General features: G+C 46.0%; 1 protein-coding gene across 5 annotated transcripts in view; it reads right to left on the reverse strand.

Annotated features, from left to right (window-relative positions):
• ANKRD17 (ankyrin repeat domain 17) overlaps window positions 1-24,240 on the reverse strand; it is a 233,656-nt gene that overhangs the window by 142,230 nt on the left and 67,186 nt on the right. The window contains exon 1 of one of the 5 annotated variants that reach the window (XM_068233432.1): window positions 15,631-15,777. The exons of the other annotated variants lie outside the window; for them this stretch is intronic. Within the exon in view, the coding sequence (XP_068089533.1) occupies window positions 15,631-15,684 (54 nt within the window). The 5' untranslated portion in view covers window positions 15,685-15,777. Of the gene's footprint in view, window positions 1-15,630; window positions 15,778-24,240 lie in introns of those variants that run through there. 5 annotated transcript variants of the gene reach the window in all.

The following is a 24,240-nucleotide window of genomic DNA, read 5'->3' on the forward strand; positions in this document are numbered from 1 at the left end:
CACCATTACTTTTCTTGTTAATAGATGAGCATTCCCCAGGTTACCTGACTCTTATTTGGTATATTGCCGCACAAAGGAAGTTGCAGGGCACGCTGGGTTGTCTTTTTTTTTTGCTTCTTTACTTTCCTCTCAGATGTAACTAATGCAGCCTGAATGGCTGAAGCTTCTTTCCCACGTTTTCCCTTGCCACACCTCTGTTCCTCTCTGATTGGCCAATATTTCTCATGCTGAGACAATACACTTTCTATTGCAGAGCTGGGTGGAATTGACTGAAGTCTGGGAGGTGGGCAGGCAATGAATACACAATTGGGCAGAGGAGAGTAAGGCCTGGGGCACACTGAGCGGATTTGGATGCGATCTGCCGGCTGCATCCACCTGCAAATTCACTTGGCTAACGTATTTCAATGGGCTAGTGCACACCGCCGGTTTGAGGTTTTTAGCAAACCGCAAACATGCCTCCTGCTGCACGTTTGTGGTTTGCTAAAAACCTCAAACCCCCGGTGTGCACCACACATTGAAATACAATAGCCAAGCGTTTTCACTGGCTGATGCGGCCGGCGGATCGCATACAAAATCCGCTTGGTGTGCACCCGGCCAAATATCTCTCTGGTCCAAAAACCGCTAGCGTGTTGACTATCTGCTAGCGGTTTTGGTGTGCACTGGGCCTAAGGGAGGAAATGACATCAAGATTGGCTTTGAGATAGACACCGTTAAAATGGAGAATCCTAAGAAGGATTTTCTCTTTATTACTATAGAAAAATTACTAAAATCTAAATGTGAACAGTGCAATACATATATGTAAGTAGAGCAAGTATTTATCTACTTATGGTTTTTTTTTCCGAGATAGTATGGCTGACAGCTCCTTTTTAGAGGGAACCTGAGACAAGGCGCACACAATATACATACCTGGGGCTTCCTTCAGCCCCCTCCGGCTTAATCGCTACCCCGGGGTGTTCTCATATCCCTCTTCGTTCGACTGAAATTGGCCCCGGGAAGTCCTCCGGTCTGGGGCCAACTGTGCATGTGTGTGGCACGGCCGTGCTTACGTTGCCTGGAGTGGACAATGTTTCCGGCGATAAGAGCGAGACAGGGGAGCGCACCTGGCCCGACTGCACATGCGCCAACTGGTCCCCACTGGCCAGTAGTGGGCAAATGGACAAGCAGTAGAGGACGGCATGGGAGCGATCAGGCCATAGGGGGCTGGAGGAAGCCCCAGGTATGTGCATTTTATTGCAGGGTCCTGTCTCAGGTACACTTTAAGGAGTAGGATTGATGATATGCAAAGTGCCCAGAGCAGGGGCTAGAATAACAATGTATTTTTCAGCATATAAGACTCTCCGGCATATAAGTCACACCTGGGTTGAGAGGGCAAAAACCTTGGGTTGGCTATGGTGCAGGGGCATCATATACCTTGACCCCCTAAAATGTCTCTAAGCTACACTGCCCAGCAACACTACACTTACCCCTGCTACCCCACCAACTACACTACCAACTATGCCAACTTGCTATACACTAACCTTCTGCTATGCTACACTTAACTGACCCCTGCTGCCTCCACCAACTACACTATCCCCTCACGCCGACCAGCTACAGACCCATCTCAACTGATACTGCAGCTACAATCCTCTCCTCCTCCGTCTAGCTCCGGTCACCTGACGGACTTAAGGATCCCATCCGCCACTTTCCCCTTTGCCAGTCTGCCTCTGTGGGCTGCTGCACATCCTTACTCTATGTGCCGCTGTCCTCCCTGGTTACAGCGTACTGGCACTTCAGTGCCCTATACTGTGTGACCTGCAGTGCACGTGCGCCATGTCATGCATGACCCCGTCGCTTGTGCACTGCCAGTTCACACAGTATATGGAACTATAACTAGGAAGTGCCTAGATGCTGCAACCAGGGAAACCGGCGGTGGTACATGTACTTCGGTAGGATGTGCAGCGGCTAGGCTTCCAACGGTATGAAATATGATGGTATGATAACAGTCTAAAAAATATCACAGTGTACTGTATTACAAGATTCTTGCCTAGTCGCTAATCACTTTTTTTTTTGGGGGGGGGGGGGGGGGGCACAACGGGGGATAACGGAGTATCGAGGGAAGCCTCAATAGGATCCTGAGACTTCCCTCTCTTAAAGTGGACCCAAATTAAAAATACAAGATTTCAGAAATAAAATCTATTTTCTAAATTATAATAATAAATAGCAGCCTTTTTTCAGCTGCATGATGACAAATGGTGAAAAGCATGCACTGAAATGCTCATAGACTTGGAGTGTTTATGTATCTTTGTATGTGTCAAAGTGGTGCAACTAAATATTTTGAATTAAAATTTGGTTTGGGTCCGCTATAAGGTAAGTATTTGACTTTGTACGGGTACACTTTAAAGTATGTTAAGGCCAGAACCCGAAAACTTAGGGATCTGGCTGGTGAATACCCAAACTGGCCAGCTATTGGTGCCTCAGTATAGGTTAGTCAGGTAGGTGCCTCCAGTACTGGTAGCCAGTATAGTTGCCCCCAGGATAGGTTAGCCAGGTAGGTGCCTCCAGTATATGTAGCCAGTATAGTTACCTCCAGTATAGCTGCCCCCAGTACATCAGTGTTCTCCCCAGAATTTTTTTCCAGCCGGGTGGCATGAAAAAGTAGCCAGGTGGGGCGAGATAAAAGAATGCAGGGACAGTGCTTCTATGCACATTTCTGCTTACAGCAGAGGTGGAGTTGAGCCGATAACAGCCGGATGCTCACCAAAACTGGTGGAGCACCCGGCTAAGAGAGCCTGGGGAGAACACTGTACATGGTAGGTGCCTCAAGTACAGGTAGTCAGGTAGTATAGTTGTAACCTAGTATAGGTAGCCAGTATAGTTGCCCCCAGTATAGGTGCCTCCCAGTATAGATAGCTAGTATAGTTGCCCCCAGTATAGGTAGCTAGTATATAGTTAGCCCCAGTATAGGTACAGGTTCCTCCCAGCATAGATAGCTAGCATAGTCGCCCCCATTATAGGTGCCCCCCAGTATAGATAGCTAGCATATTTGCCCGCAGTATAGGTATAGTTGCTGCCAGTATAGATAGCTAGTATGATTACCATGCACAATGAAACTGCGGTATACAGTTATAGCGGTACACCGTGGTAACCCCAACGGCGGCTGCAATAAGGGAGACTGTGGCGAAGAGGAACATGGCAGCAGGGCAGCCAATGACCGGAGCTGGATGGAGGAGGAGAGGATCGCGGCAGTAGGATCAGGTGAGACTTTTCCTGCACACTCTTAACACGTTATTCCACACTCTCCCCCCACCCCAAAAAGTAAAGACTATAGCATTCAATTCACCAAGCTGCCGAATCACACGTTTTTGATAGGATCTCTGAAGTTAACAGGTTTACCAATACGGCACCGATAGGGCTTGCAAGAGTCAAAGCAACACTGCCGTAAACACCAGTGCCGTATTGGTAAACCTGTTAACTTCAGAGATTGTATCTAACAAAAGTGCGATTTGGCATCTTGGTAAATTGAATGGGGGTAGGATCTATAGGGGATCTAGTGCTGCATAGCTTTGTGCTTCAATGAGTGAGTGGCACTCTACTAAAAAGGCAGCCGCTTGATTGCTCTCTTGTGTGATGCAAAGGTGTAAGGGCCCATTTCCACTAGCGCGGAAACCAGACCGAATCCGCAGTGTTTCCCCGCAGGCAAATCACACGGAGAAACTCTACCATAGGACACAATGGTGCCGCCGGCCAAATAGCTTACCTTAGCGAGTCGGCCGACATTGCCATCAGTTTCCGTGCGGAAGGCTGCGAATCCACACGGGCCCTAAACTATTCACTACTTCCAAATGGATTACTGCAGTGATGTATTGTTAGGTCTGTGGATCTACAATTGACTAATGTTTTGCTGGCTAGCTTTCATTTGCATGCTTGTTCCCAACCCAACAAAAATGGTACTTGGTTAGCATTAAGGCCAGGTAGTTTTAAAAAGTGATTTATTTATTTTTCTTTTCTGTGTTCGCTTTTAATAGATTTTAATGTCTATCTCATGTCACCTCGGTTGTTCTTTAAAGCAATATTCTACCCTTCACTTAATCCCCAAGCACCAGCCTACCCATACTGAATCCATAAGATATTATACATTATCTTTTCTACCAACTGTCAGCAAAATACAGTGCCCAATCAACTCTGTGGATGGACACCTGTATGCACGCATTTCTTCTGGGCCTGTTGTGGGAACACAATATATTTCAATATACCCTTTCATCAGACTGGATCTATGCATTATTCGGCAAAGATAATACACCTGGAGGATGTGGCATATAGACATCTTATTCCCTGTACAGACAACTCCCAGAAGAGACGTGCATGCAGAGGAGAGCACAGCCTTGGGGTAGGCTGGGCAACTTACACTGCTGCCAAATGGTTGAACAGGTAAGATAATCTCTATGAATACAGCACAAGTTCCAGAATGATTCAGAAAACCTAGGCAGGAGAACAGCAGAGACACAAAGTAAGCAGTTCTGGTGGTGGTGAGCAATAGCATCTTTTAGGTCTCTCCCATGGCAGGTTACTACAAGTTCTCCATAGCTTCATCTATAGGGATGGTCAATGAGATGCAAATCATTCAGAGTACATACAGAATTATGCAAATTTTTTAGGCAAATTTATGCAACTTGAAAATGGAGTAAACGAATTGTGAAGAGGTGGTAATTTTCTCAAGATGCATAAATTTACATACAAAATTTGCATAATCCTTTAAGAGCTCGGAATGATTTGCATCTCACTGACCACCTCTAGTACTAATCAATATAATTTAAACTTGTGTCAATATTAAAGGACTTACAAGGCCAAATATCGAAATTTTGGTCATTACCTGTTTCATATTAGAATCCATAGATGATTTCCTCCACTCCCTCTGTCCCATTCCGCCTCAAATGTATTTATTACATGTCCCCCAGGCTGCGACCGACCCCACAGCACGGGTCGTCTCGTATGCCACAATCAAGATGGCCGCCGCCAAGATCCGCGCCTGCGCAGTACGCATGGCGGAGAGTGCAGCTGCGCAGCTCTCCGCCCTCGCCCAGCCGCGTACTCGATGTCAGCGTACTCGATGTGAGCGCGCCCGCTGCCACGCTAGGAGGACGCTGACATCGACTACGCGGCTGGGCGAGGGCGGAGAGCTGCGCAGCCGCACTCTCCGCCATGCGTACTGCGCAGGCGCGGATCTTGGCGGCGGCCATCTTGATTGTGGCATACGAGACGACCCGTGCTGTGGGGTCGGTCGCAGCCTGGGGGACATGTAATAAATACATTTGAGGCGGAATGGGACAGAGGGAGTGGAGGAAATCATCTATGGATTCTAATATGAAACCGGTAATGACCAAAATTTCGATATTTGGCCTCGTAAGTCCTTTAAAGGTTGTTTATGCAATGTGAATTCAGAATTGAGGTAGGATTATGCAAATAGTGTACATAAAACCAATTATATTCCACCTTGACAAGATTTGATTGGTCCATCTTCAATCTGCTTACATTATGCAACTTGAAAATGGAGTAATCGAATTGTGCAGGGGTGGTAATTTTTTCAAGATGCATAAATGCTAGCAGTTTGAAAAGCGATTGGTTAATGTATTTGTATGGGATGGATCACACCAGAGCGATGTGTTTTTTCCCCCCAAACGCGGGTCCTGCAGCATTTCTGAGGCGATTCAGCCTCAATGTTTATTGTAGGAAAAGTGGGAAACTGCTCTAAAAAAAAAAAAAAAAAAAAAAAGCTAGAACAGAGCGATTTTCCTAAAAAAAAAAAAAAAAAAAACCTCAAACTACAAAAAATTCATAATTACTCCGCCAAAAGTTGTTAGGAATACCTAGAAAAATCGCCAGGCCCATGCCCGACATGGTTCTGAAAAAAATAGTGTTCCAAATATGCTGACAAAAGGGCTCAGTTAATAAATTCCCTCTCTAATTAGTCATCAAAACAGAACTGTGTGTCAGGGGAAATCTGAGAATCAGAAAAAGTGTGACCTCCTCTAGCACTTGTACTATGGGATGCACTACAAAGCTGTGAGTCTGGCCCTCTGCCAGATTAAGGCTGGGTTCACACTTGCCAGTGTTCGTGCCATCTACAGCCGCAGCACAGCCAATGTACGATCCCTTGCGCCCACCCCTTTAGTTCACACACTTATTATCCATCGTAACGGATGTGTCAGGCAGTACGTTAGCTATGATATGCCCTACTCCCATTCAGTGTCCAGAAAATTCTGTTTGCTAACTGCAACAGACAGGTCATATCTGAACGGATCCTATTCTTAACATAGGATCCCTTAACCTGTTCCTTTGTCCAATGTGACAATCCATTTGGGAAACCATACATTTTTCCCAGAGGTATAAAACTAGCCTAAAATTTACAGCTATGCCTGGTCATACTTTTGATCTAATCTGTATCAAAACTATCAGATCGTTATAGACAAAGCTTACAAGGGTTGATTGATTACTGGCATATTAAAGAGGATGTGAAGAGTGGCCCTGTGCTTGGCCATCTTACAATAGAAGAGGGGTAGATATCCTGAGCAAAGATGGTCAGTCCCGGAATAAGGTTCAGTGCACACTATGCCGGATGCAGTGTTCTCCCCAGAATTTTCTTCCAGCCGGGTGGCATGAAAAAGTAGCTGGGTGTGGCGAGATGAGAGAATGCAGGACCGGCGCGTCACTGCACAACTCTGCTTAGAGCGTAGGAGGTGGTGAGCCGATGACAGCCGGGTGCTCACCAAAATTAGCCGGGTGGAGCACCCAGCTAAAAGAGCCTGGGGAGGACACGGATGCACAACTGTGCATTCACAACGTATCCATCACCTTATTTACACTGTGCACTGTTGTGCATGCGGTGCGCTGATGGGGATAAGCACTGCAACACCAACACTGGTAAAATCAACTGCTAGGGCTCCCTCTTGGATTGAAACAAACCAATGTAAATCTTCCCTTTCCAGGGAGGAATTTTATGGTCCACTGAGTGGTGGACCAATTAAAAAGTTTTGTCGGAAGGGGAGATTTCAATTGGTCTGGTTCAATCCAACTGGGAGCCCCAGTAGTTTAAGCTTCTGCCAGGCTGCCATTGGTATAGCAGAGCTTGACCCCAGATGCAGACCAGAGCAGCCGCGGCGATACAGAAGAAGTCAGAATAGAAGAAAGCGCAGAAATGTGGATGGCAAACAGCCTAGTGAGAGTAAACCTTGTCCGTTCCCATAGGCTTTAAAGGGACTCCGAGCAGTGAAGAAACTATGGAAAGATGCATATTTTAAAGCTCTCTTTCTCCTCTTTCCAATGATATATAAACCGCCGCCCTACGCCTTTTAGTTTTCGCTATTTTCACGATTGAAATTGCCGCAGCCGCGATTTCCATCGCGAAAATAGAGAAAACTAAAAGGCGTAGGGCGGCGATTTAAGTGTCTTTTTCCTAAAGTCAGCAGCTCCATTCTGCTGAATGGAGCTGCTGACACTGGGGAAAGTGTCGTCCTGTGTAATACAAGCAACTATGGAAAGATGGATATCATTTTAAAGCTCTCTTTCTCCTCTTTCTGGCGACACCTAAATCGTCGCCCTACGCCTTTTAGTTTTCTCTATTTTCGCAATTGAAATCGCGGGCGTCGGTTTATATATCATTGGAAAGAGGAGAAAGAGACCTTTAAAATGATATGCATCTTTCCATAGTTTCTGCACTGCTCGGAGTCCCTTTAATGGTTTCTGTCAGCATCTGCAGCATATATCATGTCCAAAAAAGTCCCACATACTGGGAGTTTGTGTTCAGACTGCAAGAATTGGGACAGGCATCAAACAGAAAGGAAATGGTGGCAAATATCTGCATGGATCCCTGGCATGCCCATTGTGTAAATCCAGCCACTGTCTAGTGTAAACCAGGCCTTACAGTCTACAGTAGAGATGTTGGTGGGGCCAGAATCTCCACCCAATTGCACTCACGCTATTCATTATGAATCATCATACTCCACAGTACTTGCTGCTCAGCACAACCAAGAGTTTATGTGCCAAATGCTGAAGGGTGCTGCTGGGCATACCATACTCCAAAACCATCATGAAAGATTCTCTAATTGCAAAATAAAATCATTGCCTGCAACATAAATCTTAACCAAACCTTTTATAAAACAAAACTAATCACTCATCCAACCAGAAATCTAAAACCAACTACCAATTTTAAGCCCATCATTAAACTGCATCTCCGGTCACAGAAATGAGAGCTTTTATGGCCAGGCTGAAAATTTAAATCAATAGCCTATTTCATGTGTTTTGGTAATTAGATCCTGCAACTATTGTCTGAAAAGTGTTGAAAAAGGCAGCATAAAAGAAGCAGCCAACACAGGAATGCTGTGCAGGTGCTGGTGGACGGCAAAAGTCATTGTGTCTGAACCTACAATTAGTCCTCCGAATTTCTTTAAGGATAACTGTAGCGAGAGGTATATACAGTAGACATTAGACAATGTCATATTTAGTCCCAGTTGCCTGGCAGCCCTGCTGATGATGCAGTAGTGTCTGAATAACACCAGAAACAAGCATGCAGCTAATCTTGTCAGTTCTGACAATGTCAGAAACTCCTGATCTGCTGCATGCTTGTTCGGGGTCTATGGCTAAAAGTATTAGAGGCAGAGGATCAGCAGGACAGCCAGGCAACTGGAATGGCACAAAAGGAAAAAAAACATGGCAGCCTCCCTACAGTTGTCCTTTATGTGTCCTGTCACAGCAAGTGGGAACATTTAATAAGATTATTATGGGTACAAGAACACTATTCAAATGTATGAGAGGATTGCCCCAAATGGACAGTGTGCCAAATGCTTGCTATAACATTTCATATGATGGCTTCTTTCAAGCTAAACACAAAATACCACTAAACTATGCCAGAATCTTACAGGATATTCATCTGCCATGACATGAATAGAGTGCTTCTTACGACTGCAAAAAAATGCTGTGGAATATGGCAGTTGATCTGCAAATCGAGCTGTCTGTATGCCACCATAAAAAAAATGCACATTTTTATTTCCCTAAAAGAGAAATGGAACAGGTATATTACTTTTTAATCATTACTCAAAGCAGAATTCCAATCATTCACTGGGGATAAAGAGGGGAAGTGTAGGAACTTGTCAGATATACCATTGTCTGGTTTCTAGTCTACTGTAAAGTTTTCCTCCCAATCCCCATCTACACTTACAACATACTGGGAAAACAAGTGAAGAATTCCTCTTAACCTCCTTAGCGGTACGCCCCACACTGCGTCGGGCATACTGCTTCCTGGCCCCAGGAGTCCCCATGTAAAATTAATGTGATCCAATGGCTGAAACCCCTTTAGCTAGCACAAGTGCCAGGATCCCCGCAGATCCCTCCGTTAATACATTACCCCCCCTGGATCCAGTTATCAGCCTCCCTGCACAGCTTCGGTCTCTTTATGGGGAGGATCGGGGTTTGCGCATGATGTCGGCAACGTCATGACGTCATGTGCGATCCTCCCCATAGAGAGACCGAAGCAGGGAGGCTGCACCGATCGCTGGATCCAGGCTGGGTAATGTATTAACGGGGGAGCGGCGGAGATCGGGGGTGCCGGGCATTTGTACTAGCTAGCCTAGTGCTAGCTATAGGGGTTGCAGCCATTGGATCTCTGGGGGGGGGGGGACTGGGGGCACAAATTGGCAAAACCTCTTGAGCGGCGTAACGCTCAGGAGGTTCATGGGGAACCAGACAAAGAGACCCAATCCAATTGTTAACTTTTCCTAAAAAAAAAAATTCTAACGTGTTTATCAGTTTGCTCAATGGAATGATTTTGCTTCAAAAGTAACAGTCCATGTGACAGGAAATGAGGAAAACCTAAAGAACCAAAATCTACAGGAACAAAGCCCTAAGAAATAAAAACATGCCAAGGATTCTAAGACCAGAAACCCACTAGGAGCGATTTCCAATTGCTAGTGATTTGAAAAAGCTCTTGCTAATGCAATGCTATAGGGGATTTTTATAAAATCAAAATTGCTCAAGTGGGATCACACCCATAGCATTACATTAGCAAGCGTTTTCAAATCGCAAAGCGCTCAGAAAATCGCTTCTAGTGGGTTTCTGGCCTAAGCCCATCTTTTTCTTCCCTAAGCCCATCTTTTTCTTTTCAGATCATACCTGCACTTGGGAATGGCAATCAATGTCCATAAACTCATTAAGGGCCCCCTTTTATTATATGAAGTGGGGTACAGCTACATAGACATCACACCTCGGGTGTCCTGAAACCAATACACCGCAATGGAACAGTTTCCATTCCGTGCACTGTGTGCGGAGCGATTCGAGAACCTGCAGCATACTGCAGATTCTTGCACAGCCGCATCTGCCCGCCATCTCCTCCATACACTTGCGCATCTCCAGCGGCCAGTAGCGGAAGTGATGTGATGCGGCTTGGTAGCCACACTCATCACTCCGCAAAAGGAAAAGGACTCCAAGCTACACCCCTAAACAGTGTCATTTAAACCATCACTTTAATATTGCATACTTTTTACATGCATACTGTTGATTAGACAAAAATGGGTAGGAGTAAGATGCTGTATCTGGAAGCTTACCTGCAGATCGTGTGAAATGCGCATATAATTGGACTCTGCCAAGAGGAGTAAGTTGGAGTCGGTGAGCACGTGGAATTGCATCTGAGTGAGGGTGCTCTGTCATTCAGGACTTTAGGTGCTCTTATAAGAAGGCCCAATTGATACTGTACGCCCGGTGGACTTGTATGGCCCAGCTTGGGTCACACAAAATTTAAAAAGGACTGGACATCCAGGATTATGTGTGTGGTGTGGAAGTGAGTGTGCATGTTCATAGGAGCACTCCTTATGGAAACCAGTGAGTCTGGGGGATTTTAATGGGTTTGGGAGGGGTGTGGGGAACCAGTTTATATCCACTGCAAGTTTGAAGCAATAAAGTTTTGTACGTTTATAGATGAGTGGCGGGTTCTCATTTGTGTACTAGATTTATAAAGAAGCTGAATGGTTTGAGATGAGTGCACCTTAAGGTGCCCATACATCACTTGATATTGTAGCTCTATCAACCTTCCAATTCGAAAATGTTATCGAATTGGAAGAGAATTGGTGCTGCAACATGGCCACTCAATTATTCAATCGCTTTCCCGACAAGAATCGTCCGAAAGAATCGATCGTATGTTTCACTCTGGTCATACATTGAGTAATGTATGACCAGCTTTAAACAATCTGTGATCATCTTCCATGTTTCCATATAGCGCGCTTTCAGCAGTGCTTATGGAAACACCATTGCAGGGAAAGCAGACAGTGCATAGACTGCACTGTCTGCTGTTTCCGTTCATGCAAAACAGGCAGACACTTACGTCGGGCTTCTATCAGCCCCCTGTAGCTCTTATATCCCACGCCATTCTCCTCCGATCACTCGTTCCCCGCCGCACCGGGCAATTATTCGTCTAACACCACGAATAATGCCAGCTCGCATCTCCGGGAGCTTACTGCACAGGCGCAGTACGAGAAATCGCAGCTTGAGAACAAATCATGAACATTTAGCTAAACAACGAGTGACCAATATGTTTTCTGCCCGATCCAACTGGCGGATCAAGCCAAAAGACTATTGGGCAGATGTTGTGCAGTTGGCTGGTGTATCCAAGTTATTCAAACGGCATGGCCCCAGGGCATGCCCACGTGTCACGTGAAATGTCACTTTCCACTTCTGCGCGCAGTTTTCAAACATAACAACTTGAAATATTGGTGTGTGCATGGACAATGTCATTTAATCAACACCACTCTGTCTGCAGACTTTAATCTAGCGTGTATACAGACTTTAACCACATAACAACCAGCTAACGCCGATAGGCGGCGGCTGGTCGTTTGTGGGTTTCCATGTAAACCCATGTCAGTTCACGGAGGGTGTCTCCGTGAACAGCCTGCGAGCCTCCGATCACGGCTCGCAGGCTAAATGTAAACACGCAGGGAAGAAATCCCCTGTGTTTACATCATACGGCGCTGATGCGCAGCAGCACCGTAAAGGAGATCGGCGATCCCCGGCCTCTGATTGGCCGGGGATCGTCGGCATCTGATAGGCTGAAGCCTATCAGAGGCGGCGCAGGACGCATCGCCGTCCTGTGCCGCCCATAGGAAGGAGGGGAGGGAGGGAAGGACAGGGAGGCTGGGAATCACTGCGGAGGGGGGCTTTGAGGAGCCTCCCCGCTCGGCCACACAGAGCGGCGGGAATAAGAAGTCTGATCACCCTGCTGCAAACACGATCTGTGCTGCGGGCTGGAGAGCCCACGCAGCACAGATCACAGAAAACAGCCCCGGTCCTTAAGTGGTTAAGAAAAGACATTTATATATATCAAGTATGCATGGATGATAACTATGGTCAAATTATTTTGGTCATCTTCAATACATAAAACAATCAGTGCGCTCCTGAGCACAATATTGTGAACATTACAAAGCTACCAAAGGCTGTGTAGCTCACACACGTTAAATTTTAAATAGCCCAAAAAGTTGCTTAGTGCTGATGTTTAAAAAATATTCTATTATGTTTCCAGCACTACCACCCGAACTCCACTCATGGTCACTGACCAGCTCTAATGCCCATACAAAATGGTCATAAGTGGATTTGAAATTGGTGGGGGAGAAGACTTATTCCAAACTTCTGCCACGAGCACAATTAGAACAGATGGACAACGATTATCCAATATACACATGATGATTTTGCATGGTGGTTGGGAGCTGGGGAGTGACTCCGACTGGGGGTGGGGTAGGAAAAATTTTAGATTTTTTTTTTTTATCTATTAGCGCCAAGCAACATTTAGGACTACGGGTCTACAATAACCAGTTCAAACAAGGCCATAGTCACAATAGTCCCATCGTCAAGTCCGCATGTGGAAATGCATTAATTCTGGCTTTGCAGGGGGGAAAATAAAAGGGGACCCTCACTTTCCCTGTTCCATGACCTCCTCCCCACCACACATAAGATTACTGAATTAAAGTGTACCTAAGATGGGGCCAAATGAAACATTTATGCATACCTGGGGCTTCCTCCAGTCTGATCGCTCCCACATTGTCCTCAGTCACCGCCTGTTCGTCAACAACTGGCCACGGTAAGTCGTCCAGCCTAGCCGCGCCCTCTCCCTCATCACACTACCGTGGCCGGGAGCGTTATGCGTCTGAGCAGTATGCCCCGGACCAGAGGACTTTCTGGGGCAATTTGTGGAGGATCCCTGCAAGTTCTGAGAACGAGGGAGGGATCGGGCCAGAAGGGGCTGGTGGAAGCCCTAGGTAGGTATACATTTTTTTCTTTGACCCCATCTCAGGTTTACTTTAAGACTTTTAGAGCCTTCTACTATCTGTAACAAATGGGGCACAACATATATGTTCATAAGCACGCTAAATGAGCATGAACACATGGTATTTTATGTTCCTTTATTCACTGTAGCAAAAATTCTGGGAGTCATGGTACACCAATATTTCCCTCACAAGGCCTTTACACAGTCATAGCCAATCTATGCTGAGCACATATGAAGGCAAAACTGCAGTATGCAAGTTAAATTATATGGCTTTGCGAAATGATTAGAAATGTGATTTAAACCAGCAGCTCTGAATATACCCCTAGCTCACAAGGACAAAGGAATGATTTTCATATTCTGTCCACTTCTTCAGAATAAACATCTTTCGTGCATCCTACAGTCAAGGAAGTGAAACTCCTGTCTTCAGCAAACAATCTTGTAATTTGCAGTATTTGTAAAGGTGTCTGGCACAACTAATGTTATGGTCATACAGCAGAAATATAAATGCTTAACAAAAAATTAAAAATTTAAGCAGCTTTAGGGCTGGGACCCATAGCTCAGGGGTAGGGAACCTATGGCTCGGGAGCCAGATGTGGCTCCTTAGATGGCTACATCTGGCTCACATACAAATCAGTAGGGATTGATTCACTAAGCTACACTGCTCAAGCAGCGCAGCTTAGTGTGGCAGCGCAAGTAAAATGTTCAAAGTGGTGCATGCTACTGCTGCACCTTGCACTACTAACTTACTCAAGCTCCCACCAAAACGAACGGCTGCTCCAATTATCCCACTCTGGACCCTGTCAGGTCCAGTGACTTTGTAGGACGAGATTGTCGCACTTTGATTGGCCCAATAGGCTGCCTGTCACTTGCCTGGTGGATCAACTGTATACACATCACCATAGCAACAGAGAAGTGAGCCCTCTGCTGCGCATGCGCACTGTGCCAGTTTGAAACATATTGTATGGCTCTCAGGGAAATACATTTTAAAATATGTGGCGTTTATGGCTCGCTCAGCCAAAAAGGTTCCTGACCACTGCACTAGCTGCTCTTTGGCAGCATTTGCCGGTCAGCAAAGTGTTTTGCCAGTGGATCCTGATGGGGTGATCCCTCAAACAGAATTGCAATCGCAAAACGGTGCTTTCAGCAGTTTGGTAGGGATCCCCGAGCAATCACATCATTGGCTACAATAGACAGTGACCAAATCGTGGCACATCTGCAATTTAGAAAAGCATGAGTGCTTTGTGATAAAGAAAAGTGCCCAAAATGGGTAAGAAGGAAGCCTTGAAAGTTCGATAATTACAGGCATACTTCACTCCGCTTACACTTTTATAAGTAAGCATTGTACAAGCCCACTGTCTGCCTCACAAATGAGCAAGGTGTGCTATTGACATGCAGTACAGATGATTAACTGTGGATGTCACCATCTGTTCTGTTGCTACAGCACCTGCTACTGTATGTAAATGTCTATGTCAGAGTGATGTGGAAAGTATTACATAGTCTATGTGTGAACACACCACTGTAGGTAGCCTGTGAAAAAGGGGCAGTGCTGAAAGGACACAGGAAAGGGATTACTGCACAAAAAAGGTAGGATATCATAAAACAACATTAAAAACACTATGAAACTAAGAAAGCCGAGTAACTGGCAGCAGCTAAAAATCTGTACTCCAACAGGACTATCCATTAATAGTTACTATTTCTCAATGTTTGGCACAGCAATGTTAGACTATAGGTTTAGTTTTGATCAGTCTACAAACTGACAGTAGCATTTACACATGGCAATGAACACTTGCATTAAAAAGATTTTACATAGTAAAAACACATTTCAACACACAAAACTTAGCTGAACTTCCCAACCTGTCAATTATAGTAGAATATCTACAAAAGCAAAAACTATTTTGAACTATAAAGTCGTATTAGCTATCTTTAAAAATGCTACAAAATCACCACACAATAAAAAATAATCTCCCTATATCCTGTAAAGTGGTGAGAGACTGACTCTCCATGCGGAGGAATTGTGCAAGCATATTCTAAACCCAGAGAAAGCTGCTTTGCAGACCCCACCTTCTAATGAGTTAATCTAAAGGTCACAGGCACGCAGGCATTTTATGTAATCTAAGGCCCCCTTTTCGCAGCGTTTTAAACACAGCTGCTACATACTGATTTGTAACGTTATCAGCAATGCCATACTGTAAAGACGCCAGATCTGAGCGCTAATATGGTACGAAATCTGCGTTAGAGGAAGCATACAAGGTCTAGCTAATCGTCAGCTCACATTATCCGGAGATCCGGCCCTCTCCGCCCTCCTCCTGCTTTGCCTAAACTGTGCTCTCCGGCAGCTGCCACACTCTCCGTACCTCCAGGATGTCTTCTAAAACATACGCTTCCATCTCGGCTGCCGTCTCCACCATGTTTTCTTACACAGCCATATCTGTGACTGCACTATGATTAGATCAGTGCCAGCAGGAACCCTCCTCTGTCAGCGAGGGAAGAGGAAATGGAAGGTTCTATTCTCGCCCGGAGCAGCGCTGCAGTTTCAGTACAGGCCTCTACCACCTCATAGGGGTGACTCACGCAAATCTTTTAAAGTCACAGGCTTGTTTTTCTTATTTTTTTTTCTAAAAAAAATACAAGACGTTGCGGTAATCCTTCGTACCATCGCGGTGCATGACTGCTTCACGGCATAATAGTTTTTCCTACAACCTTGTTAGATAACTGTAGCTAAACGGGCTAAGCGCAAAAAATGTCTAATGCTGATAGTTTACCTCCAACTTTCCGCAGTCAATCTGCTACAGTATTATTGTCATTTTGACATGCATATGTGTTAAAGGCCACAGCAACAGAGAAAACCTGGACTTTAAAGTTAGTCCCCCAAAACAGTCATTATGAGCAATGTTGCTGCTGGATTTAACAGTCACTTATTAAGGCATAGACCTAAACCTTTCTGGGTTTGCATATGTACAACACATTAAAGTGGACCTGAATTCTTGCACAGGACAAAAGGAAACAGAGAAATGCACCATGTATGCATTTAGAGTTTAACCTATCCAATGACCACTCATTTGTGTCTAATCACAAGTTGTAATTTGATCTCTTCCCTGTGTCACCTGACTGCCACAGCAGATAAGCTTATTTGAAAACACAGGCTGATATGTCTGCTTCCATGAAAGCAGGAAGTAAGGCACACTGCAGATTTATTTCAGGATTTGTATCAGCTGTAGGCCTCATTCACGTTAGGCAACGCATATGGTCGTGCGTTCAGGACGCAAGTGCACCCGATAGCATGCCATCCACGTTGCCATGCACTGCTGATCCCATTCATTACAGTGAATGGGATCAGCAATGCCCTTTTGCAAAAATGCGTGCAGCAGTGCAATAGTGTATCGCACTGCTGCGCAGCATGCATAGTATGAACGTCAGAAGTGCTGTCTATGCACTTCTGAAGTTCTTGCTGATCGCACACCATATGCTCTGCCGAAATGCACACGGCAGTGTGTATAGTGTGGACGAGGCCTACTAAATAAATGTCTTTAAAGGTTATTATGCTGTTGGGTATCTTATATAGAGCAGAGATGAAGTTCTGGGTTTAGGTCCACTTTAAAGTGGAACTGAACGCTTGCTCATGACAGAAGGAAAGCACCCTTTATGTATTTAGAGCAGGGGTGTCAAACTCAAATACAAAGTGGGCCAAAATCGTACACTGGGACCTAGTCGCGGGCCTCAATGTCTACTGACCACCATCCTCCCTTATAAAAAGTTCCCAGGTATCCAATGCCCCCCCCCCCCCCTCTACAGTTTTCTGGTGTCTAGTGGTCCTTCCTCCCCTATTAAATTCCCTGGTGTCCAGACGAGGCCCCCACCCTCCCCTATAAAGTTCCCTAGTGTTTAGCGCTTCCTCACGATTATGGCTTTCCTGGTGTTCTATGGCTTCACCTCCAATATAACTTCTCTGGTGGTCTAGAGTGGGCCAAACATAATGCAAAGTAGGGAAACCACTAGAGGGCCGAATTTAATGGCGCTGAGGGCCAGATATAGCCCGTGGGCCAGAGCTTGACATGTACAATTTAGAGAGTTTAGCCTGTCTAACCCCCTCCCCCCAATCTGTGACTATTCACAAGTTGTACTTGTGAAGCTCTCACCTGTGTCAGCTAACTGCCATGGCAGATAAGCTAATTGGTATACACAGGATATGAACAATATGTCTGCTTCCATGAAAGCAGGAAGTAGGCACAATGCAGATTCACTGCAGTATATATGTTATACTATATACTTATACCTAGGCCAGTGATCTGCAAACTTCGCTCTCCAGCTGTTAAGGAACTACAAGTCCCACAATGCATTGCAGGAGTCTTACATTCATGATTCATAAAGACAAATGCATTATGGGACTTGTAGTTCCTTAGCTGGAAAGCCAAGTTTGCAGATCACTGACCTAGGCTGTATGACAGTTAGCCAAGCCACAAGTGTCTGTTTTTGGGCAGAGACTTTTCTACATATAAATAGCAGTGAGCATCTTGGAGGTCATTCCTATGTTTGACTTTGGGTTCACATGATTGATTAAGTTCATCCTTATTGTAGGTATAAAGTGTTATACCATTATTATAGCATGATTTATCCATCTTCAAGAAGGCCCTAATGCTGGGATTGTTTCTGCCGTTCGATTCTACGCTCGATAGTTTTTGCAGTCGATTCTCTTATCTTCCGCTCGGTTTTATCTTTTCTTTTTCTATTCACCTCTATGAGAAATCAAGCAGCGAATTGATCGAACGGAAAATCGGACATGTCGGAAATTATCTATCGAACCATCTAAATGGCTCAAAAACAAACCGTGTATTCCCAGCATGATGATGCACAATAGTGAGGAAAATCTAACGTGCGTTTTCGCTTTGAACTGCAAAAATTACACAAGTCTTCTAATCCAAGTATAAGTATACATTGGTCAGCCAAACCATTAAAGCCGCCTGCCTATTTGGTGCGTCCTCCTGCCACCAAAAAGTTTCGGACCTATGGAGGTATAAACTCAAGATCTCATCAGGTGTACTGTGCAAAAAAGTCCTATAAGTTGCAAGGAAGAGTCTGGGTGGGGTGGGGTAAGGAAGGAAATAAATTTAGGTTTGATGTGATGGGTTAGAATCAGATATACAAGGTCTGTTGCCAAACCAAAGAGGATAAATTGATAACTACTATAACTCCCTCAAAGGAGCTATGCGAGAAATTTGCTTGCTACTTTGCTGACAAAGTATCCTCTATTTGGTCGCTCATTTAGTCCACAGCACCTAAGACTTATTCAACTCCTGGAAATAGTTGCAAAAACAACCTAACACCCTAGACTGCCTTAAAAAGTATTAGTGAGGAAGAGATCTCAGACATCCTCCGTTGCCTCCGCCAGACAACCTGCGACCTGGACCCACTAAACATATGCTGAAATGCCCTGACCTGCTTAGTCCAGCATTTCACAAAATAGTAAATTGCTCTCTGCAAGCAGGGAGGTTTCCTACCTCTCTAAAAGAAGGAATCATCAAGCCCCTTCTTAAAAAACCTTCCATGGATCCAGATGCTATGAGCAGCTACAGACCTGTCTCCAACCTCCCCTTCTTAGTTAAAGTTATTGAAAAGGCTGTCTATCTGCAACTTGAAACCAGGCTGTCAGTAAACAACATCCTGGACCCTCTACAATCTGGCTTTAAAGGAGTTATCCGGGCATTCTAAAGAAAATAAAGGCTACTTACCGGGGGCTTCCTCCAGCCTCAAGCTCCCAGGACCTCCCTCGCCGCACCTCTGCGCGCAGCCGTTCGCCGTAGCTCCGTCCCGGTCCCCGGCGATGACGTCAGAGCGACCTCCAGGTCGCTCTGTACTGCACCTGCGCGAGCGGCGCGGTCAATCACCGCCATGTGGGCCGGAGCGGACTGCGCAGGCGCAGAACTACTGCGGCGAGGGAGGTCCTGGGAGCTTGGGGCTGGAGGAAGCCCCCGGTAAGTAGCCTTTATTTTCTTTAGAATGCCCGGATAACTCCTTTAAGAAACACCACAGCTGTGAAACAGCACTCATCCAAGTCTGCAACGATCTGCTCATGGCAAGGGACAGAGGGGAATGCTCCATCCTAATGCTGTTGGATCTCTTAGCGGCTTTTGATAAAGCTGACCACGAAATCCTGCTTAACAGACTGCAGGAGTACTGTGGCATCAGTGGATCAGTCCTCCAGTGGTTCAGATCATTCCTGACTGACAGAACACAGAGAGTATCCCTAGGTCCTATAATGTCCAAACCTGCACCTCTACAATTCGGAGTGCCACAAGGATCAATCCTATCCCCTCTGCTGTTTGCAATCTACATGTTGCCACTCGGTACACTTATCCAACGTCATGGCCTGACGTACCACTGCTACGCCGATGACACACAGCTATACCTGTCCTTCAAACCTGGTGGAACAGACCCTACTCCAAAAATAAACTCTTGCTTAGCTGAGCTACAGGCATGGATGAATGATAACTGGTTGAAACTGAATGCTGACAAAACTGAGGTCCTGTTTGTCCAAAGCCAGCACTCGCCATCAAAACAGCTCTATCCTAAAGCAACACCAATCAGGATTGGGAATTCAGACATAAACAGCTCCAACCTTGTGCGCAGCCTTGGCGTACTAATCGATGGGGAATTGAGTTTCAGAAACCAAATTTCATCTGTAGTTAAATCTTCCTACTTTCATCTGAAGAACATTGCAAAGATTAAACATCTGATTCCCCCAAAGGATCTTCCAACCCAAGTCCACGCCTTCATCACATCACGGCTGGACTACTGCAATGCCCTTTATGCTGGCCTCCCCAAAAAGGACCTGCGTCGCCTGCAATTAGTGCAGAATGCTGCTGCCAGATTGCTAACAAACTAGCCTCGCCACTGTCACATTACACCGATCCTTCGCTCACTGCACTGGCTACCAGTAGAATGGAGAATACTCTTCAAGATTGGACTGCTGACATTCAAATCCCTGCACAATCTGGGCCCTGGATAAATGAAGGACTTGCTGAAGCTGCACCACACCTCTCACAACCTCAGATCAGCAAGCTCTATAAACTTGGTCACTCCCAGAGTGCACCTCAAAAAATCTGAAGATAGAGCCTTTTGTCATGCTGCCCCTACTCTTTGGAACTCCCTGCCACATCCAGTAAAGACAACACCATCCCTGGAGCTATTCAAATCCAGACTGAAAAGCCACCTGTTTAGCCTGGCATTTCCAGACTTATAAAATTCTTCCTCTGTACCACGATCGTCGGAGCCATGCTTATGCGCTTTGAGTCCCACGGGAGAACAGCGCTTTACAAATTTTATTATTTGTTGTTGATATGCAGAATGGACCCCACCAGAAACCTAATCTATCTTCAGTGTCAAGGTTTGTCTGCTGTGTTTTCGCAACACATAAACCACCAACCTCTATTTTTTTACTTGATTTTTTCCGGAAAGTGAGTGTGACAGTGCAGTGGGTGTGACAGACACTGCCACAAACTGCTGGAGTGGACAGTGTCCCCATATTTGTATACATTGGCCCATATGCAATTAAAATATTCTGTCCTAGGAGAAACCTGAGGAGAAAAAGTTATCTTCTATTTTATTATTATTATTAATTATTGTATTTATAAAGCGCCAACATATTACGCAGCGCTGGACATTAATTTAGGTTACAGACAATATTTAGGGGTGACATACAGCAATATGACAATACAGGAATACAAGAAAGACCAGATCATGCAGCACAGTATGAGTACAAGGTAATGCTTAGTCAGTCTTTGGATGGGAGCATGGAGATTAGGCAAGTTAGGTTCACTTAGATGCATAGCATGGGTTTACAGTAATGGAGGTGCATGATCAGGTAGGACACAAAAGGAGGAGGACCCTGCCCAAAGGCTTACAATCTAGAGAGAGGTAGGTACACGAGAGGTAGGGGACCAGAGTTCAGCTGTGGGTTTAGAGCAATTGTGAGGGGTGGTAGGCCAGAGTGAAAAGGTGAGTTTTGAGGGCCTTCTTGAAAAAGTGTTGAAGGAGAGGGCTGCCCTAATGGGTGGAGGTAGGGAGTTCCATAGTGTTGGAGCGGCTCTTGAGAAGTCCTGGAGGAATGCATGGGACTGGGTGATGCGGGGGACGGTCAAGCGAAGTTCATTGGAGGAGCGGAGTGAGCGGCTTGGTGTGTATCTCTGAGTAAGATCAGAAATTTAGGTTGGACAGGTTTTGTGGACGGATTTGTAGATCAGACACAATATCTTGAATCTGATTCTGGACTGGATAGGAAGCCAGTGGAGGGATTCACGGAAGGGGAGCCGCCCTGGTGGAGCGATGGGAGGAGTGGATAATTCTGGCTGCCGCATTCATGATGGACTGCAGTGGGGCTATTCGGGTCATAGGGAGACCAGACAGAAGGGCATTGCAGTAGTCGAGGCGGGAAATTATGAGGGCATGGATAAGGATTTTGGTGGTGACAGAGGTCAGGAAAGGGCGAATCTTACAGATGTTACGAAGGTGGAAGTTGCAGGACTTTGTGAGGTTTTGAATGTGGGGAGTGAAGGAGAGTGCGGAGTCCAGGGTGACACCCAGACAACGGGCTTGAGAGGTAGGGCAAATGGTAGTGTGGTTAACAGTGACCTGCACATCTGGGAGGTCCAGGGATGACCGGGGTGGGAAGATCATAAATTCCGTTTTGTCTAGATTTAGTTTCAGGAACCTAGCGGACATCCAGGAGGAGATGGCAGATAGGCAGGAGGAGACCTTGTCCATGGTAGTGGTGGATATATCAGGGGTGTGGAGGTAGATTTGGGTGTCATCTGCATACAGATAGTTAAAACCCATGGAGGAGATAACCTTGCCAATGGAGGATGTGTATAGGGAGAACAGTAGGGGGCCAAGGAACGAGCCTTGGGGGACTCCCACTGAAGCCCAATCTACATAAGATTCTTTATACAATTCGATTACGATTCTATTTACGATCCGATTAAATCCGACATGTCCGATCAGGATTCGATTCAATTTGATTTGCCACGTAATAGAATCGTATAAAGAATCGTATCGTGTAGATTGGGCTTGAGAGGTGGTTGGGGGTGGACGAGGACTCATTGAACTAGGTTGTGAAGGAGCGGTTGGAGAGGTAGGATGAAAGCCAGGTCAGGGAGAGATCGTGAATGCACATGGTTAAAGAACAGTTCAGCATTTTGCAATTGAAAAAGTCCAAAAAGTAGGTGCACTATCAATTATATTGAGAATTGTATTGCTTTCTAGTGGTTTAAGAGCATTTTATAGACATTTGATATCACCTAGTAGAAAAATCAGGAGAAATAAGTATTTGCATATTAGCCATTGTCCATTCCGGCAGTGTGAACAACAGAGGCTGAAGGTGCATGCACGCAAAGAATTCCTCATGTGACAGTTGGGGGCAGAGTGCTAGACAGACGCAGGATAAGGAAAATCATAAGCTCGGCACTCCAAATCTTTGTGATGCATTAGAAAGGATATACACAGTAGATTCTCAGGCAAGACCCCAAAGCCAATAATCATCCAGTATGTGTAGGAGGCTTTAGTCAATGAGGCAGCACAGTGGCTAGCACTTGCTTTGCAGCAATACAGTACTGGGGTAACAGATGACTGGTGTACCAAGCTGGCAACGAAGCATTCTTTTAAGTGTACCTAAGACGAAGGAGAACAAAGTTTTATACATAGCTGGGGCTTCCTCCAGCCCCCTTCGGCCTAATCGCTCCATCATCACATTCCTTTGCTGCCTGCAGCCTCTGCAACCGGCTGGTATTTAGGCAAGTCAGGGCCAGTTGGTGCAGTGCGGCTAAGCACACTACTCTGTCACTTCCGCGGCTGTGAGTGTTCTGCACCAGCGCAGTCGCAGAACTCTCCCAGCGACGAGAGCACGCCGGGGGAGTGGGCGTGGCAGGGTATGCACAGTAAGCTCCAACTACTGCAGTTACCGGGCCGGATTGTGGAAGCTGCAGAAAGCAGAGGAGGGCGGTGAGGTACTAATCAGCGCCAAGGGTCCTGGAGGAAGCCCCAGGTATGGATACAAAATTTTTATTTAATTGTCTCAGGTTTCTTTTAAAGCAGGGGGAACGAGGCGCATGCGCGGCGCTGACCGAAGTGGATGTGATCCCCGGCAGCTCCGCTCCAACTCTGCTCAACCCGCTTAACTACGCGAGCAAACGGATATAAACCCACACCAAACTTGCACCGTGGCACTGTGACATGACCAAGGGGAGGAAGAGCAAAAAGAAAGGCGATTCTCCGGACTCTACAACACCAGGCACACCTAAAACATCCCCGGTCTCCACGCGCTCATCCAAAGCCAAGATGGCGGAGGCACAGCAAGGCGCAAAACAACAACAAGGCCCAGCCTCGCCCGAGCATAGAATCTCACCGCAGGCCAACAAAAAAAAACAACCAGCCGGCCTCTCCAATCCAGCCAGCTTCTCACGATGAGCTGGTAGCAAATATTCAGAAAGTTTTCCGTGCGGAACTAAAGGAGGCGGTTCGAGACTTTACGCTTCAGATACGGGAAATTGGAGGTCGGGTCGCCGATTTAGAGAAACAAACTGACGCTATTACAGTAGCCTTAGCAGAAGACAAAGAGCAAATGGACACTCAAGCTACTCAGATCGATACTCTTGAGCTGAAAATGGAAGACATCGAAAACCGCAACCGCCGCGCTAACCTTCGAATTCGAGGTCTCCCAGAAACAGAGACTGACCTCCCAGCCGTGGCACTTGCCCTCTTTAAAGCTCTTCTTCCCCTAGAGGACCCACAGCAATTCCGCATGATACGGATCCACAGGGCGCTGGCCAAACCGCCTAAACCTCACTTACCAAGAGATGTAGTTCTCAAGCTTCACTATGAAGAAGTTAGGGACCAAATACTGCAGGCAGCCAGAAACCTGACATCGCTTCCAGGAGTCCCAGACACTGTACAACTCTATGCGGACCTAGCTCCCA

The sequence above is a fragment of the Hyperolius riggenbachi genome, chromosome 1 (assembly GCF_040937935.1).
Source record: "Hyperolius riggenbachi isolate aHypRig1 chromosome 1, aHypRig1.pri, whole genome shotgun sequence".
Classification (NCBI taxonomy): Eukaryota; Metazoa; Chordata; class Amphibia; order Anura; family Hyperoliidae; genus Hyperolius; species Hyperolius riggenbachi.